Genomic DNA, 18433 nt, shown 5'->3' with positions numbered 1-18433 from the left:
AAGTATTTAGTCAGCCACCAATTGTGCAAGTTCTCCCATTTAAAAAGATGAGAGAGGCCTGTCATTTTTATCATAGGTACACTTCAACTATGAGAGACAGAATGAGAAAAAAAAATCCAGGAAATCACATTGTAGGATTTTTAATGAATTAATTGGTAAATTCCTCGGTAAAATAAGTATTTGGTCACTTACAAACAAGCAAGATTTCTGGCTCTCACAGACCTGTAACTTCTTCTTTAAGAGGCTCCTCTATCCTCCACTCGTTACCTGTATTAATGGCACCTTTTTGAACTCGTTATCAGTATAAAAGACACCTGTCCACAACCTCAAACAGTCATACTCCAAACTCCACTATGGCCAAGACCAAAGAGCTGTCAAAGGAGACCAGAGACAAAATTTTAGACCTGCAACAGGCTGGGAAAACTGAATCTGCAATAGGTAAGCAGCTTGGTGTGAAGAAATCAACTGTGGGAGCAATTATTAGAAAATGGAAGACATACAAGACCACTGCTAATCTCCCTCCATCTGGGGCTCCACGCAAGATCTCACCCCGTGGGGTCAAAATGATCACAAGAACGGTGAGCAAAATTCCCAGAACCACACGGGGGGACCTAGTGAATGACCTGCAGAGAGCTGGGACCAAAGTAACAGAGGCTACCATCAGTAACACACTACGCCGCCAGGGACTTAAATCCTGCAGTTCCTGACGTGTCCCCCTGCTTAAGCCAGTACATGTCCAGGCCCGTCTGAAGTTTGCTAGAGGGCATTTGGATGATCCAGAAGAGGATTGGGAGAATGTCATATGGTCAGATGAAACCAAAATAGAAGTTTTTGGTAAAAACTCAACTCGTCGTGTTTGGAGGAGAAAGAATGCAGAGTTGCATCCAAAGAACACCATACCTACTGTGAAGCATGGGGGTGGAAACATCAGGCTTTGGGGCTGTTTTTCTGCAAAGGGACCAGGACGACTGATCCGTGTAAAGGAAAGAATGAATGGGGCCATGTATCGTGAGATTTTGAGTGAAAACCTCCTTCCATCAGCAAGGGCACTGAAGATGAAGCGTGGCTGGGTCTTTCAGCATGACAATGATCCCAAACACACCGCCAGGGCAACGAAGGAGTGGCTTCGTAAGAAGCATTTCAAGGTCCTGGAGTGGCCTAGCCAGTCTCCAGATCTCAACCCCATAGAAAATCTTTGGAGGGAGTTGAAAGTCCGTGTTGCCCAGCGACAGCCCCAAAACATCACTGCTTTAGAGGAGATCTGCATGGAGGAATGGGCCAAAATACCAGCAACAGTGTGTGGAAACCTTGTGAAGACTTACAGAAAACGTTTGACCTCTGTCATTGCCAACAAAGGGTATATAACAAAGTATTGAGATGAACTTTTGTTATTGACCAAATACTTATTTTCCACAATCATTTGAAAATAAATTCTTTAAAAATCCTACAATGTGATTTTCTGGATTTTTTTTCTCATTTTGTCTCTCATAGTTGAGGTATACCTATGATGAAAATTACAGGCCTCTCTCATCTTTTTAAATGGGAGAACTTGCACAATTGGTGGCTGACTAAATACTTTTTTGCCCCACTGTATATGTTTCTGTGAGCCGAGCAAAGTTACATTTTCCTTAAAATGAGAATACAGGGGGAGGTTTATAAACGACTCACTAATAGAGAGGTGTGGCAGTGGCATATTGACGCTAAAGCTCAAATACTCCTTTTTGAGGGTATGAAACAACTTGTTTTACATATCATTTAACAATAGATTTGTACCTGAAGTGGTCTTCGAGGCCCGGCTGGATGTGGCAGGTTCCTCCATTAGAGCAGGGGAAACTAATACAGGCATTGATGGGTATTTCGCAGTTGTGACCCTGGAGGAGAAGACAAGCAAATGCATTAGTAAAAACAAAGACAGTTCTGAATGCGTTTACTTTTCTTTTATAATCCTCCCTCTCGCACTCCTACCTGTTCCATTTCCTTTCTGATGTTGTTAAACATTTGCACTGACAGCAGAATATGTAGCTAATAATCTACATGCGATCAATGGCATCAATTATCTTGCACAAACCTAAAGATTAAATACAGTTGGCAGCAATGTTGTGCCTACAAGCACTGCAGCTTTAAAACACACCTTTCTGAGATTAAAACTGAATTTCTATTTTAATATGGAACATTTTTTCACTCTGTGATATTACCTTTTCCAAAAAAGTAAAAGAAATTAATATTGTTGGACTAATGACAGGTCGACATACAATGTGCGTAGGTGTTATTGCTTTTTCAAGGAATAAGTAAAGCTGGCTAGGCCAGACAGTTTCCATTTACTCTTTAGACGCATATTTAACTACCAATTTTCTGCTTAAGGACCTCAGACTTTTTGAACATTTTAGATGTAGTGTAAGCCTGCCAAGAGATAGAAGATTTAATTAATCTTTTTCGCGTTGATTAATCTAAAAATACAGCAATTTCTCAACCAACCGCTGTACTTTCTTTCTTTTGACCAATAATCACAGTAATCAGCGTACCCATGTGTTTTCACTCTGCAGTATGCACACATGTACAATATGAATACTCTAGCTGCTGCTGTGATTCATTGCTCTTTATACCACACACCTGTTTTCTAAATAAACAGCTTTCACTAGGAACCATATCATGTATCAGAGTCCTTCACATACACACCCACTCTCTCTCTCTCCACATCGAACCCTGCGGCTGTAGTTTTAATTTTCAAACCACCAGACCTTTGGCCACCAACACACCCGCCTCCTCTGATCAAAGCAGCGAACAGGACGTTTGTTCTTGCTTTCCTTCTCCATCCATCTTTATTATTTCCTCCTCTTTTTCTTTTCTTCTTTCTTACTTACTTACTCTCCCTCTCTTTCTACCCTTTCCTTCCATTTTTTATCTCCTTTTTCTCTCAGTTACCCCTTAGCAATTTGTCTTCCCAAAAACATCCACCTATGTCACTCCAGCTCCTGTTGTTTAATTTCTCCTCTTCATCTTTCTCTCTCCCTCCTTTGTTCTCCGTTGCTCCTTTGATGCCTCTTACACATTTTAATTAACGTTGTCCCATTGGACACAGAAGGAAAACATACATTCAGACACCCACACACACACACCGGTACATACACCCTGACAGTCCCTATTTCCCAGTCTGTGACCTTGGCAAGTGATGTTTTAATTAAAAGCGCGACGAAGGCTTTGTCCTCCTGTAAAAGCCCAAAGGTTATGAGGTGTGTGCACACATGAGACCACAAGTGTATCTTTAAACTGCTTGCACACACACACACACACACACACACACACACACACACACACACACACAAACACACACACACACACACACACACACACACACACACACACACACACACACACACACACACACACACACACACACACACACACACACACACACACACACACACACACACACACACACACACACACACACACACACACACACACACACACACACACACACACACACACACACACGCAGAGAAGCTTGAACCTTCTGATCTCTACACGAATACAAACAAACTGGTTGGTAATCTGACGTGTATGCACATACATTCACATAAATTACACACACTCCCTTAATGCAAATCGACCTCTCACTAGTAGATTTGCATGTCTTTCCTAGAGCAGGGGTCTTGACAATTGTTACACCCTTCGTCTTTTGACCAGTCAATACCTTCCAGTGCAGCCAGCTGCGGTCATCATTTCTCTATTGATGAACAGGTATATACATAATGCATGCAAGGCCAAAGCTAAGCCAGATAATACTGCTAATACCAAAGGCTTATGCAGCATCGCTATCCATCCAGGATACCTTTCACACATGCAGCCCAGACAGTTCCATGAATCGGACAGCAAAAGCTGTCACAAGCTTCAGAATACAGAGGTAACATTGCATAAATAATGGTTATTTATGAGAGAGTGGTAGTAGGTATCAGTGAATACAGTATGGCACTAACATTGTCAAGGTTCAAGGATTCATTTTGTACCGCTTTCTCATCTGCTTGGTTATAATTTTACACTGGAGACATTTTGTAATCAGCTTTAACAAATAATGGAGTATTGTACAGGTGAAGAACCAATACGGGATCATATGAGAGATTTCTTAACTATATATTTGTAAATGAATATAGAAAAAAAGTGAATTGGGACCTTGCAATGTCACTATGATATCTCAAATATTAAGTCAACTGCAGGGCTGTTGGGATAAAAACAAGTTGGCTTACTGGTTACTCCATCTCACTTAAAAGAGTCCCTCTGAAGTGTCTCACCTTGAATCCATATGGACAGGAGCAGCTGTAGGATCCAGTAGCGTCGGAGTTACAGGTACCATTGTTTTGGCAGGGTGCTGCCAGGCAGGGGGCGCACTTAGACATCAGACTGATGTCTACCGGACCTGAAATAGTTAACAGACACAGAAGCAGGTGAGTGTAAGAGACGAGAGGGAAACAAGAAATGAGTGCTTACTTACTAGTGCTAAAAGGCTCTCCCAAAGACTGTTTTTAATGGATTGTTTCCAAGTAAGAAAAGCGAGTTAGCGCTTAAGAGCAATACATGTGATTTGTTCCAAGGCTTGAGAGAGTTCGATTGGTCTGTGAAGTCCCTCTATTCCTGGACAAAAGTTTAATCCCAGCAGAATCACGGTCCACTTTAAACTACCAACTTTTACCCCCCACTGTTAAAGTTTCTTTGTGCATTTGGGCCCATTGTGGTCTGGTTTCCTGTGTGTAAATGTCCACTTTTAAAATTTCCCCGAAGGCTGATACCAGGGGAGCCCTGGGGCCGGCTATAATAGAGGTCGGCTGTCCCTGTTCTTTTTAATGTTTCTCATTCTTTCTCTCTAAACTTTGTCAATCCTATAAAGAAATGGTGTGCTGTACTGCTGACTAGAGTACTAAAGAGCACAAACAACCACCCACAAAATTTTAAACAATAATTCTTGATGCATAAATGCTTGATTAAAGTTTATTTTTTCATAAAAACATATCAAGTGTATAACAACTGCTACCATCCACACAAACACCTTGAGGTCAATTCAAGTGGCTCACCTAGAAAAAAATGATTTGCCTTAAAACCTTCCTCTCTCAACTGTTGTGCTCTGAAGAGGTGGACAAACTGTTGTTTAATTTCTCCAATAAAGCTAAAGCCAATCCCATCATGAACTGAGAGTGAGAGTTACGGCATGCTACACCCTGTACAGATAACTAAGTCTCCAACCAAGCGTAGCACAGAGAAAAAAACACATCCACACTTCCTTTAAGAGCAATGAACAGTTAAAGGTTTGTGCACGTTTTTGGACTGAAGTCCAGTGGGCGCCAATCAATCTAGCTGTTGGTCTGAATTTCACACAGTCATGTAAATGTTAGACCATTGGAAGCCCTCCTCACCAAAAACACTGAGACTGGGGTATAAAGTCAATTTTGGCCCACATATTGCCTAAAGACAAACCCCAGACCAATGGAAAAAAGATAATCACACAGTCGCTTGACTTCCACTGGTCTGGATCTTTCACTGGAACACTACAAGGTCAAAAATAAAATACTCCACCAATCAAAACAAGTAAAAGGGCCAAACTTAAGATAATAACAAGAGTCAGATTGAATAGCAATCCAGTTAACTTTGAAAGAGACAAGAACAAGATTTTTCTAGTCCGTAAACAGGACATACCTGATACGTATGGGCAAACGATAGAATATAATGTAGCAGGTGATGATAAATAGACCAAAGGAGGTCAGTGAGCTGAATAAATATGAGGCTATTTACCTTTACACTGGAATCTGTTGAGTGGGGTGGTGAGCAGTAGCCTGTCAGTCATGTCAGGAGGTCCCGTACAACGAGCAATGCCTGCAAAAAACACATTTAATTGACATTAACAGAACCTTCCCTTCTACACATTTGAGAGAACGTAACAGAATTTGAAATATTTTGACAGCAGTATTTAAACAGATTTTGTATTTTCTTACCAGGCTCTTTGAAGCCAGCCTTGACCCACTGAGAGAGCCAGCGCAGGTCACAGTTACAGTACAGGGGGTTGGCACCAAGAGCACTAAACACACACACACACACACACACACACACACACACACACACACACACACACACACACACACACACACACACACACACACACACACACACACACACACACACACACACACACACACACACACACACACACACACACACACACACACACACACACACACACACACAGATAATTAAAATGTAATCTACAACACTTTGAATTCAAGACACACAAATCAGATCCACTGCGCTGCACTTACAGGTGGGAAAGAGAGGTGAGGTGGTTGAAAGCGCCTTCTGGTATTGTTGAAAGGTCGTTACCATGGAGAGTCCTGGAGAGAGAGAAGAGTACATGAATATTAAAACACAAAACTAACCTTGTTACAAATTTAGGAGGTCACTTTCTGACCCATTGTTAATTTTGATTAGTAGTTCATTAGTTTGATAGAGCATTCTTTATAAATCACGCTTTCTGTAGCAAACAGAAGGATGTAAGACATTTAATTTATGTGGTTCATAGCCTTAAAGTCACTGGTTAATAGAATAGGTTCTTCATGTTTTGTCATCTGACATACAACAAGTCAGTACATTCCCAAGTTGTGTGCAAACATGTGGGGGGAAAAAACAGAGATGTTGGGGGAAAATGTAGTCACTGGTGGGGACACTAAAGCCCTGCTACCGTGGTGTAGTTTGTTTAAAGCCTAACATTAGCGTTTGACTTGAATGCATAACACTTCAAACTACGTAAAGCTTGACTGTATTTGTGAGTTCAGCATGCTGAACGTATGTATGAACTGTATCATAAATAGTTTATTTTAAATGGATGATATGGATGGGCAATTACTCCTTCTCCTATTGTACTTATATTGACAAAGCTGCTACTGTTATTATTTAGGTACACATCTTAAAACTATGCAAGGTTTACCAATCATTCACAGCACTTATTACTAATCTCACCACAAATATCCCAAAAAGCCCGCTGCCTCTCACTGTATACATCATATCAGGGGTAAATGGAACTGAAAGCCAGGCTGCCTAATACTAGATTTCCACCAAACTAATACACCAACTCTGACTAGCTGCATGCTAAATTATTCAAATTATTTGTGGTTCCTCGGCTGCAGACCAACCATCATCCCATTTTAAAATGGAAAATAAATAAAATATTTATGAAAGAATAACACAAAATAAACAGAAATCTTATTTTCATTGTCGGGTAATAAAGGTTTTCCTGGTCTCTGAATATAAACTGTCTCATATGGTCACAAGGCAGATTGTGTGTAAGTGTGTGTGTCTGTGTATGTGTGTGTCAAAGGGACAAACTGCAGGCTGTGATGTGTATCGGTGTGAGCCTTTGGGTTTTTGTACACAAGTTTGTGCACATAGATGCATGTGTGTGTGTCAGGAACTTTTTGTCTCCAAGGGCTCGGAGACTGCAGAGTGTGTGTGTGTCCTTTGTGTCTCGACATTTGAGTGTGTTGCCTTCTGGATATTCACATTCCATTAGAGCGAAGGGCTGTAGCAGGGGACAGCTATCAAACCAACACTATTTGAAAAGTGTGTGTGTGTGTGTGTGTGTGTGTGTGTGTGTGTGTGTGTGTGTGTGTGTGTGTGTGTGTGTGTGAGTGTGATTCTGTGTGTGCATAATTTAGTGTGTGCAGGTTCAGGTCAGTGTGAGGTGTGTGTTTGTGTGTGTGCTATATGCCTGTGTATCACTGAAAATGTACGTGTTTGTGTGTCCATCACCGTGTGTGTGTATATGTGCATCTATATACGGTGGTCTAACAGCCCCAGTGTAAGTCTGGCCCAGAGGGGGTTGTGGGTAATGAGGAAGTGACAGTGATGGCTGCCTGGCAACCAGTTGCTATGCAGGGCCAGAGAGGGATCATTCCCCATGGCAACATCAACTAAAATGAAAGGAAGAAAAGAAGAAAAGAGGAAAGAAACCAAAAAAAAGCTCAACTTCTACAAGGAAAAATCTTTGTAGGAGATATATATACAATATATATACAATATATATATTATATATATGTGGATGTATAGAGGAAACGCCAGAAACTAAAACACACTTCTTTACACGTGAAACGCTAATATTTTCTCAATGAACAAACAACGGTGGTGAAAGTTCAGGGGCAACTGTCTACAGAGAATAACACATCTATCTATGTGTCAGATCTTTCTTGTCTTTCAACCAGGAGGCGGTGGGTTCGATCCCAGCCCGTGCAGTCAACATGTCGATGTATCCTTGGTAGGGTTGGGCACCGGTTCCGACATAAACGGTAGTAACGAGACCGAATAAGAACGAACATTTCGGTGCCTCATTTTGGTGCCAGACTTTTTTTTATCCTGCCCCCTGGTGTTCCGGCGTCAACTTGAGGTTGTTGAACCTGAAGTCAGTGCCGCTACTCAGCACACTTGTTGATCAGAACTGAGTGAGAGGATCAATACAGATGCCGAAAGTAAAACGCTCCAAGGTTTGGCTTCATTTCACATCTAAGGATGCAGATTCTGCGACATGCAACACATGTCTTAAAGCAATAGCATGCAAGGGAGGTATCACTTCTAATTTAATGAAACATCTGATGGTGCATGGAGTTTATTTAAAAGCCGATCAATGCACCGTGTTTGATAAATTACGTGACGAAAGGCCAAGCACTTCAACGGCAGCAGCCAGTGTCGGACAAATAGAAGTAATAAATAAACCAATATGGAGAGTCCCAGGCTGGGACTCTCTATATTGGTTTATTTATTACTATATGTTACTTGTATTTATATTGTTTAAAGATTTAAGTTAATACTGTGTTCAATTTGGCCCTGGAAATAAAAGGGTATTGTTTTTTGACAACGTGTGTGCGTTTTCATTTTTTTAAGTACCGGTTCGAGAACCGTTTCGGCACCGGAACCTTTTCAAAAATACAGAGTAGGTGATACCGGTATCAGATAAAACCCAACCGATACCCAACCCTAATCCTTGGGCAAGATACTTAACCCTGAGTTGCTCCCGATGGCATGGCCAACGGTGTATGAATGTTAGTGGTACTGCTCTGCATGAATGAGGTGTGAATGGGTGGATGACTCTTTAAGCGGTCCGAAAGACCTGATTAAGCGCTATACAAGTACAGTCCATTTACTAATAGATCTTTAACTTCTTCATTTTGAGCCAATAACATCACTCACATATTCACTTAAGATTATCAGCCTAACTCTATTATTGTCAATTTTTGCATAAATATGTCATATTTACACCGCTGCCCTTAAGCTTTAAAACGACACATTTACAGAGTATAAGTGTTTGTTGTAAAACACTATTTAGTAAAGCAAAAGGTGAAAGGGGCAAAATATTGTCTGTGATGCAATACATCAGGGATTATGATCACGTAGCTTTTTTTTTGGCGACTACCTCTACAAAGGTTGGTTTTGATAATAATTAAACAGGGAATTAATTAGATTTTCATTTAATTACCGCTGGTGTTTTTTGTGTTCCTTAAAAACTATTTTGGTGTTGATTATCGACACTGACACTGATGGAAAGCCATGCTGCTGTTATTGAGAATTATAGTCTTTTGGATACATTGACCTCCAAGAAATGCTCAATGATGCTAAAGATTTATTTAACACTTAATCATAATTTCGTTTTTCTGACCTCCAGGGATCTCTGACCTTGCACAGACCATGTACAGGTGTACTGCAGGACCCTGTGACATCAACATTACTACCAACGTACAACTTGAAATGCTACATATGGCATGTATACGAACTAAGAGTGTGTGTTTCAGGTCGTATGTGTGGGCGAGGATGGTAAGACAGCAATATTCATGTGTAGACTGTGTGTTTGTGAGACAGAGGGTGGACAACCAGATGGATGACAGAGAGAAACAGAGGCTGGAGGTCGATTCATCAAACACAACATTGGGCGGAGAGAGAGAAAGAAAGGGGATAGAGAGAGAGTGAGAGGGACACATGGGGAAAAGAAAGGCCAGAGGATGCAGATGGAGATGGAGTATTAAAGAGGAGATGAGAGATTGTCACTTTTATCTTCTTTAGTTTACTGAAACAACAAATGATTGGGTGGCTGTGACTCATTTTGTGACTGGGTCTTAACATGGCACTCGGCCTGGCACCAGGGGAGTGATTAAACTTTGATTTAGCTCAGTTCTATGACTAGAAATAGGGAGTGTTGAATATTGAATTCACTGTGGCACTTGAACAAGATGAAGCTTGCTACTCACAGCAGGCGAAGGGACTTCAGCCCGTCGAAAGCGTGCACCGGGATGCAGCGAATCTGGTTATAACTCAGGATGCTGAAAGACAGAGAACACGCACAAGGTCACAACACCCAGTTAATGAATCAGGATGCTGTTCTTCACAATATTATTTACTTGGATTAACTCATTTCAAAATGCATTCAGTGTTCTTTTAGACTACATCCCTAAATGCACTCAAATTAATGTAGAGGGACTGAAATAAACAGATTAAAGAGAGGAAGGACAGGAGGGATGACACAGCAGATTTGGTTTTAAAATACCTTAGCATAAAAGCGTAGCCACTGTAAGTTAAACAAGGGGAAATAAACATGAAGGCCACATTTTTCAGTGTGTGGAGTGCCAGAGGCAAAGCTGAGGCTCCTAAATCACAGGTATTTTATTATTACTATCTCTCTTCTAAAACTGCCAAAGAACCCAAAAGTTTAGTTATGTACGAAGGTGAAGAAAACACATTAAAGGGCAGAATTCTGATCAGGTTGGCTGTTTATGGGATATCATTATTTTCACATAATTAAGCCATATAATGATGCTGCGCTAAAAAGCTGACTGCTGTTGTCTGATCAAGTAAACACACCAATGCTGATCAGCAGTTTTTGGGCTTATGATGCTCTACAATGAAGTATCATAATGGATTTCCTAAAGGGGAAAAGGCATAGGCTTCAGGTTCAAAACTGGTGTTGAATTCTGAGAATGTAGCCAACAGCCAACAAATCTACAGGTTTGGAAAATGTCGAAACACTCCTCCACCTCTTCAACTCGTGGCACGATGTGTTATGGCAAGGCATTTAACGCAGCGAGCGTTCCACTGATGCTATCTGTGGGCTAACAGTAGGACTCTGTGTTTGTACTGGGCAGCTCCCAGGCGTGAATGATTGCAACTCTATGAAATATAAACCTGGGCGTAGCTGGAAAAGAGCAAATGCACTTTCCATGGACACATAAAATCCTCCAAATTGATGTGAAATCCATGTAATAGATAAGATAGAGGCAGAATAGAGACAACCTAAGCAAAAGAAGGAATTTGTATGTAAGATTGAAAGGCAGGAAAGAGTTGAAGAGAGGGGAATTTCAGAGGAGCCAAAGCAGATTATAATCCAAGAGTTTCATTGAGTGAGTGAAGGGGAGGTGAAAGGACATATTTTAAAAGGAATAATACGATGGGAAAGCAATATACTAGATGTAAGCAACGAGATGAAAGAGGAATACGATACAGAAGATAAAAGTGAAGCTTGAAATGAGATGGGGGAAAGGCTGAGGAGAGAATAGAAGAAGATGGAGAAAGGTGAAGGGTAATTTTGGGTAAAATGAGGACAGAAGTGGAAAAAGCTAGAAAGAGAAGATGAAGATACAGACGAAGAAGAAATAAGAGAGAAAAGAAGAAGCAGGACACTATAATGAAAAAGACAGGGGAAAATAGGGCGATTAATCAAAGTTAAGAGCAGAAAAACACTGATTTATCTTTTGGGGTTTAACGTCACACACCCACCTACACACACAACCGATAAGGACATAGACGGTGTTGTGTGTGATCATGACTAGGTGTGCGTTGCTATGGTAACTCACAGTGTGGCTAGTTGAGTCATGTTGTTGAAGGTGAACGAGGCCAACGTGCTGATGCTGTTGTTGCTCAGGTCCCTGTGTGGATACAAGCATAAAGTCAGGGCACACACACACACACAACAGATGCATGGCAGGTTATTTAAACTCTCTGCAAACAGGGATGTGTGTATTCTGTTCAAGGTTATGCGAGTGGTACGTACACCAGTGACAGCTGCTTCAGGCCTGCCAGCTCCTTGGGCACAGATGTCAGCATATTACCTTCCAGGTATCTAGAAAAAAAGGGTGCATTGTAAGTGTGAAATATATTACATCTACTATGTATTTATACACCAATACAGACCTATGGGGGGAGAATATTGCAATATAGGGCTTAAAAGTTTTGGTTTTGAAAGTTCTGTCGCATCAAAGAGCGCAGGAGACGGAGTACGTGAAAAGCATAAGAGTTGATTTTGGACTGTGATGGTGGGAAGAGAAATGATGTAGAGCTTTATGGATTAGTTTGCTAATGGATTAGTCAAACAACAGAAAAATAATGGCCAACTATTACGACAATTGATGCGATGTGTCATTTTTGTTCATGTTTTCAGACTCTCAAATACAGAGAATTGCTGTTTTACTCTTCGTAAACAGGACACTGGATCTTAAATGTTGTTTGAAATCAGTGTGGCCAGGAGGGACTTCTAAGCAGTTCAATGTAAAAAATCATGTAAAATACCTCATACCACAATAAACTCTTGCATATTAATTGTGATTTCGCTGGCTAGTGTAACAAGGGGGGATTCTGGGCCCAACTAGGCTTGATTAACATGTAGTGTGTACCAAGCCTTAGCTTACACACCAATATGAAGGTAAGATTCTGGAAATTGCTACACTTTCTGCGTAGGTGAACGTCTGTGGAAGTTAATCTCTGAATTCACCAGACAGCAAATCAGGACGGGACAAGATGACAAGATTAGAAGTGTGAACCCGACTGAGGAAGAGGAGCGTCACAGTTTCAACATGTAGCTTTAAACACATATTCCAACCACAAAAAAAACACACCATATTCAACTTCTTATCAGTCTGTTGTTGTGGGTGAGAAAACATGTCAAGAAACATATACTATCATGCACACACACACATTTTATGATCCACTGTTCACTGCTCTCTCAGGTCATAAGTAGGTCATGTGGACAGTATGATGAAGTGTCTTCTCCTGCCTGATCAATACCTAATCACTGCTATTGACTCCGCAGAGCATCCCTATTTCACAGCTACAGGGGTTCCTGTGTCTGTGTGTGTTCGTGTGTGTGTGTGCAAAAACTCACCTTACCTATGAGAGATTGTGTTCCTACACTTTCCTACATATCCTTATCTTGACAAAAATTGTAATAACCTTGTTTTTCTGACAATTAATATTATTATGGACATCTCCTTTATAGAGCTTAACACTGATCGGCTTAGTTTTGAACGGCTCTGTTTTGTAAAGACAATTTCCCGTTCATTAACTCCATGACAATTCAGAAATTCCTTAAAAGAGTTTGAGGCAAGGAACTAAACCAACTTTGAGGTGAATCTGGACCATAAAACATTTGAAAGGTATAAAACTGTATAAATGATATTGCATTGAATGAACTACATATCCCATAAACCATTGTGAGTTAAGACTCAGTGGCCAGAAACCATGGGGACAGATTCAGCAACTAGATGACTTTTATTTTACTTCAAATGTTTCTGAATAAGATTTCGATAAATTATTTTCGTGATATGTTCCCCTATATTGGTCTCTTTCTCTACAAGCTTTAATTAAACATGATAGTACAAATAACTAGATGAAGCAAGTAAATAAATCAGAACAATAATAAGGCCAATACATTATTATAAGCATTACAAACTGGCATGTTTTATTTTTCTAAATGTGTGTCTCTGAGTAAAATATATCTAAAAAAGGACATCACATTATTGTACTTCTGAAAGTTTGAAAAACTTTGAAAGGCAAAGAAAAAGCTTTTAAATATTTAAGTTTACCCTGCCTTTTTTACAGAGGCCCTTGACAATATGGAAATGAAAACGGAATGTTTCTGAAATATTTTAAAGGAATAACCAAAGGACACTTTCAGGTATCTCCTCTAAGATGTCTATCTTATCTCTCCCTCTATTCAGCCTTAACAATTAATATATAAGACAGTATGTGACTGTGCTTTGTAATAAAATATCAGTAATGTTTCCTAAATGTGCAGTATGTAATCAACGTCCAAACAATTACACAAACACAAGTACCTGAAACACTTCCATGCTTACAAACCCAACAACTCACACAGTACGAAAGAAAGAGAAAAAAGTGTGAGTGTAATCAGCAAAGGGCAAACTGCTGCATCAATAAAGCACTGCAGCAAAGTGTGACTGTGTGTTCATGTGTGTGTGTGTGTGTGTGTGTGTGTGTGTGTGTGTGTGTGTGTGTGTGTGTGTGTGTGTGTGGTAGAAATAAGTCATTGACAAAAATGACCATTTCTTTTTGGGTGCCTGTACATGTCTGCTGGTATGTTAATTGGCTTTTGTGTCTCTGTTTGAACAAAAGTGAACGTGTACATCCTTGTGTTTGAATTTGACTGTGAGTGCTTTTGTGTGTGTGTGTGTGTGTGTGTGTGTGTGTGTGTGTGTGTGTGTGTGTGTGTGTGTGTGTGTGTGTGTGTGTGTGTGTGCGTGTGTGCATGACTCACAGCTCCGTGGTGTCCTTGGGAATGCCCTTGGGCAGAGAGTGCAGCCCTCGGTTGCTGCATCGCACAACGCTGTCTGTGCACGTGCAGACGTCAGGACAGCCAGACGTAGGAAGACAGCCGTTATCCTCAACACCTGAAGAGAGAGGGCAGAGAAAGAGAAGGGAATATTAGACAAAAGAGAGATGGAAAAGAAGGATGCAGAGAAGGACAGACACATTAAAAAAGGGACAGATGTGACAGATAGAGAAAGAGAAAACAGCAGGAGGAAAAAGAGAGGCAATGAAGCAGAACGAGGGGAGGGAGGTTGAGTTAGGTTAGGGCAAAGGGAAAAGGGAGAACAAAGAGAGATAGAGGGAGACAAATACATAAAGACTGATCTGTAAGTATGGTCCTTGGTCAATTCCAATTAGATGTGCACTCAGCACTTTTAAAGAGTATTTAACAATCCATGTCAAATGACCAGAGGCAGGGAATATCAGATTCACTGATGTGGTTCAACATCTGGCTCAGGACCTGCAGTCTCGTCACAGTCACGTTCAAAACCCCTAGATTATTCTGGAGAAACATCGAGCAGATGTTGAAAGGATGGCCTGTAACAACTTTGGAAACTCATCTGGCATCATCTTAAGTCATACAGCATTGTCAAACCAATGTCCTTTAAAAACGTTTGCATAATATCCTATTTAGCCAACAAACATGATAGGGTAAGGGGGGGGGGACATCTCTTTGCAGTTGACCAATCACAACAGTGCCCTCCAGCTAACCAATCAGAGAAGACTGGACTCTAGTTTCAGATGGAGGGTGAAAAGATGTGCTGCAACACAGGCAGTATGAGAAAGATAAAGACCTTTTCAAACATGTTAAGCATGTAAACATGTCACTGCAGAAGCACAACATACAAATATGAACCTTAAAATGAGCATCATAGAGCCCCTTTAAATGGACACTCCTATTTGTTTTTTAATTGCATGAATTGTTTTATACATACTTAATGAGCATTTTTGGTGTGCCTGAGATTCAAGATTTTCTAAGTGATTATCTGTATTTGCTAATTGGATATGAACAAAAATAATTATGGACAGGGGAACCTGCAATTAGTACATGATTGTCTGTTACTTTTCATCCTTATTTTGATGTCTTTAGTCTTGCAGTAAAAAATAAGCTATGTTCCACATACACACACACACACACACACACACACACACACACACACACACACACACTCAAAAACATCTGAGTGATTGTAATCGTTTAACACTCAAAGATAAGAATGATCAAAGACTACAGAGTTGTTCTTGGCTTACAACACTCTCCATTTCCTTCAGTGACTGACACACACACAGCTTTAAACGGCAGTGTGTAAATTGTTGAACTGATGTCCCAAATGTAAAACAAGCGAGTTAAAACCTTAATGAAGGAAAACGAGGGCTGGACACTAAGCCTATCATAACACTGCAATCTGAGTTTGTGTGTACTGTATGTGTTTGGCAGGAGAAGGAAAAAAAGATTGGAAAAGGAAAAGCCGAGATCATACTTGTGTGTTTGTGACTTGGTGCCAATATGTTGCATGGAATTATAACTGTGAGTCGCTCTTTCCTTTGGCCATTTCCTCATTCATTTTGTAGTTTTCTAATTGTGCTTCTGTCTAAATGTTGAGCATATTGGCGCGTACGTGTGCCTGTGTGGAGCAATCTGTACGAATGTGTGCGTGGATCTCTGGTGTGTGTGTGTGTGTGTGTGTGTGTACAGCAATTAAGTCCACAGGGTGGTGTAGCCGTGGGCTGACTCACTCCACAGTTGGCTGATTGGACTAACATCTAAATGTGCGCTAAATATCTTCTCACAAATTCAATTAACTTTACCTTACCCCCGGCTGGCTCTGGACAACTTAACAGTCATTTTACTCAGCTATAAATAGGCCGGACATGAAGACCTTGGTTGTGTTCTTGTGTGTTGCTTTGCTTCTACTCCTTTGAGAAAATCTTCGAGATTTACATCTTAAGATTACTGAGATTTAACCGTTGCCAAATGCGATGTTGTCCCTGTTTGGTAGTTTGTTTTTCTGACTTCCAGCAGGATAATTACAAACCTTTGGGGGCAGTTAGGCCTTGAGCCAAAGACATTTTAATTTGAAGTTGGTAGTGATCCAGATGTTGGATTTCAATCATCAAGCAATAGTGTGACTGATATGAAAAAACCCCTGAAGACTGTGATGCTGGTATTCAGTTCTTACATATTCATTTACTCCTATCCCCTTCTGTATTTTGTATTTTGTTGATCCATCTTAGAATTCAGATGAGCATATACCTCAGATTAGACATTAATGTTTCCAGTAAGGTGCCTATAAGGACAGGTGTACAAAGGGCTGGTATGCGTCAATTATGTTTGTGTGTGTGTGTTTGGCTGTAAGACTGAACAATGAATATTAAGATCTGATACCCTCTTAGAGTTCCCATACTTGAGCCAACCCAGCTAACTACTTTGCAAACTCATTTTCAGTAAATGGCTGCAGCACAGCAACAGGAAATTAGAAAAGTGTAATAAATTCAAAGAAAATTAGGAGGAAAAAGAGCGGCACATTAAAAGAGAGCAAAAGGGAGAAGCTATGAAGAAAAAAAAAGTAAGGGATGAAAGAAACAAAGATGTAATGGACAGGCGAGCCAGACCACACTTTGTCTACAGCGTCAAATTTGGCTGCCAAGGCGATGGCCTAAGTTGCTAAAAGCAGGCATCGTCGCTCTAACAACAACGTCACCGTAGAAACCACAATAGGATGTCATTGATGGCTGCTGTTTTTACTATCCTCACAATACCCAGTAAGGATGTGTTTATCCATCTGCTTTTTTAGGACACACTTCAAAAAGTGTGAAACAAAGATACAATAATCAGGATTGAAGACTTGATGTACCTGAGGAAGTGACGACATTTTTCCCATTATAAGACCTTTTTTCTCACCACTCAATGCTCCACTGCAGTAGGCATTTCCAGGATAATCTCAGTTTCATCAAAGTTACCTATTTTCTCTTCGCCCAGTAGCAAAGAGAGAGGCTCACCGTCACATGTGAAGTCTGGGTTGGCCACATCCTGGATGGGGATCTCCTTCAGGAAGGCAGGCTTTTGACAGCGAGGGTTTCCACTGACCACCCTCGTCTTCTTCAGCCACTGCCCCAGCCAGGCCAGATGACAATCACACACATACGGGTTGGACAGGAGGTTACTATGAACATAAGGAGAGAGAGGAAAGGGAAATCCTTGAAAACAGGGTCAACTCAACACCAAAGAAATACACGATCGTAGCTGGGGAACATACATGTTTTCACAATTTGATTAATTCATCATGGCAAAAATATGCACATTGAAAATACCTGGTTTTTATCCTAATTTCACTGTAATGAAAACATATTGGTGCCTTCAGACAAGTTTCATAATAAGACTCTGGGATGCATAGGACATTATTTATACAGCATATATGCTATACTGTCCCAAAAAACACAGAGATATAAGTTGTTGTTTTTTCACCTGCCAATCATTTGAATACATTTAAATGGAAGACAAAGAGAGCAATGGAGAGAAAGGAAACAAAAGAGAAAAGGTTATCACTTCTTTTTTAATTCATTTTGAGTACAAGAGAGATGGAGAGGAAAGGTGGCAGAGTGAGAAACTGTGACAGATAGAAAGAAAAGAGAAAAGGTTATCTGTACATTTTATTCATTTTGCATCAACCCTCATAGCATTTTGTTGCTTTTGTCACACTGCTCATGTAATATTCATAATGAACCATACTTAAACTGAATGGGGGGCATCAGCAGCACATACTAGACAGGCGGTATACTTAGGTACATTTTCTGCTCAGCTATCTGCCACTTA

The 18433-nt window shown here is 40.5% G+C and overlaps 1 protein-coding gene across 1 annotated transcript in view; it reads right to left on the bottom strand.

Annotated features, from left to right (window-relative positions):
- Window positions 1-18433, bottom strand: part of slit3 (slit homolog 3 (Drosophila)) — a 224590-nt gene that overhangs the window by 24641 nt on the left and 181516 nt on the right. The window contains exons 19-28 of the mRNA XM_063876692.1: window positions 17620-17783; window positions 14567-14699; window positions 12068-12136; window positions 11871-11942; window positions 10272-10343; window positions 6303-6374; window positions 5982-6064; window positions 5782-5862; window positions 4290-4414; window positions 1774-1871 (exon numbers count right to left, since the gene is read on the bottom strand). Coding sequence (XP_063732762.1) covers window positions 1774-1871; window positions 4290-4414; window positions 5782-5862; window positions 5982-6064; window positions 6303-6374; window positions 10272-10343; window positions 11871-11942; window positions 12068-12136; window positions 14567-14699; window positions 17620-17783 — 969 coding nt within the window. The remainder of the gene's footprint in view (window positions 1-1773; window positions 1872-4289; window positions 4415-5781; window positions 5863-5981; window positions 6065-6302; window positions 6375-10271; window positions 10344-11870; window positions 11943-12067; window positions 12137-14566; window positions 14700-17619; window positions 17784-18433) is intronic.

Source organism: Eleginops maclovinus, chromosome 23, assembly GCF_036324505.1.
Source record: "Eleginops maclovinus isolate JMC-PN-2008 ecotype Puerto Natales chromosome 23, JC_Emac_rtc_rv5, whole genome shotgun sequence".
NCBI lineage: Eukaryota > Metazoa > Chordata > Actinopteri > Perciformes > Eleginopidae > Eleginops > Eleginops maclovinus.
Note: the sequence above shows the minus strand (reverse complement) of the source record. Positions and strands in the feature narration are given on the sequence as shown.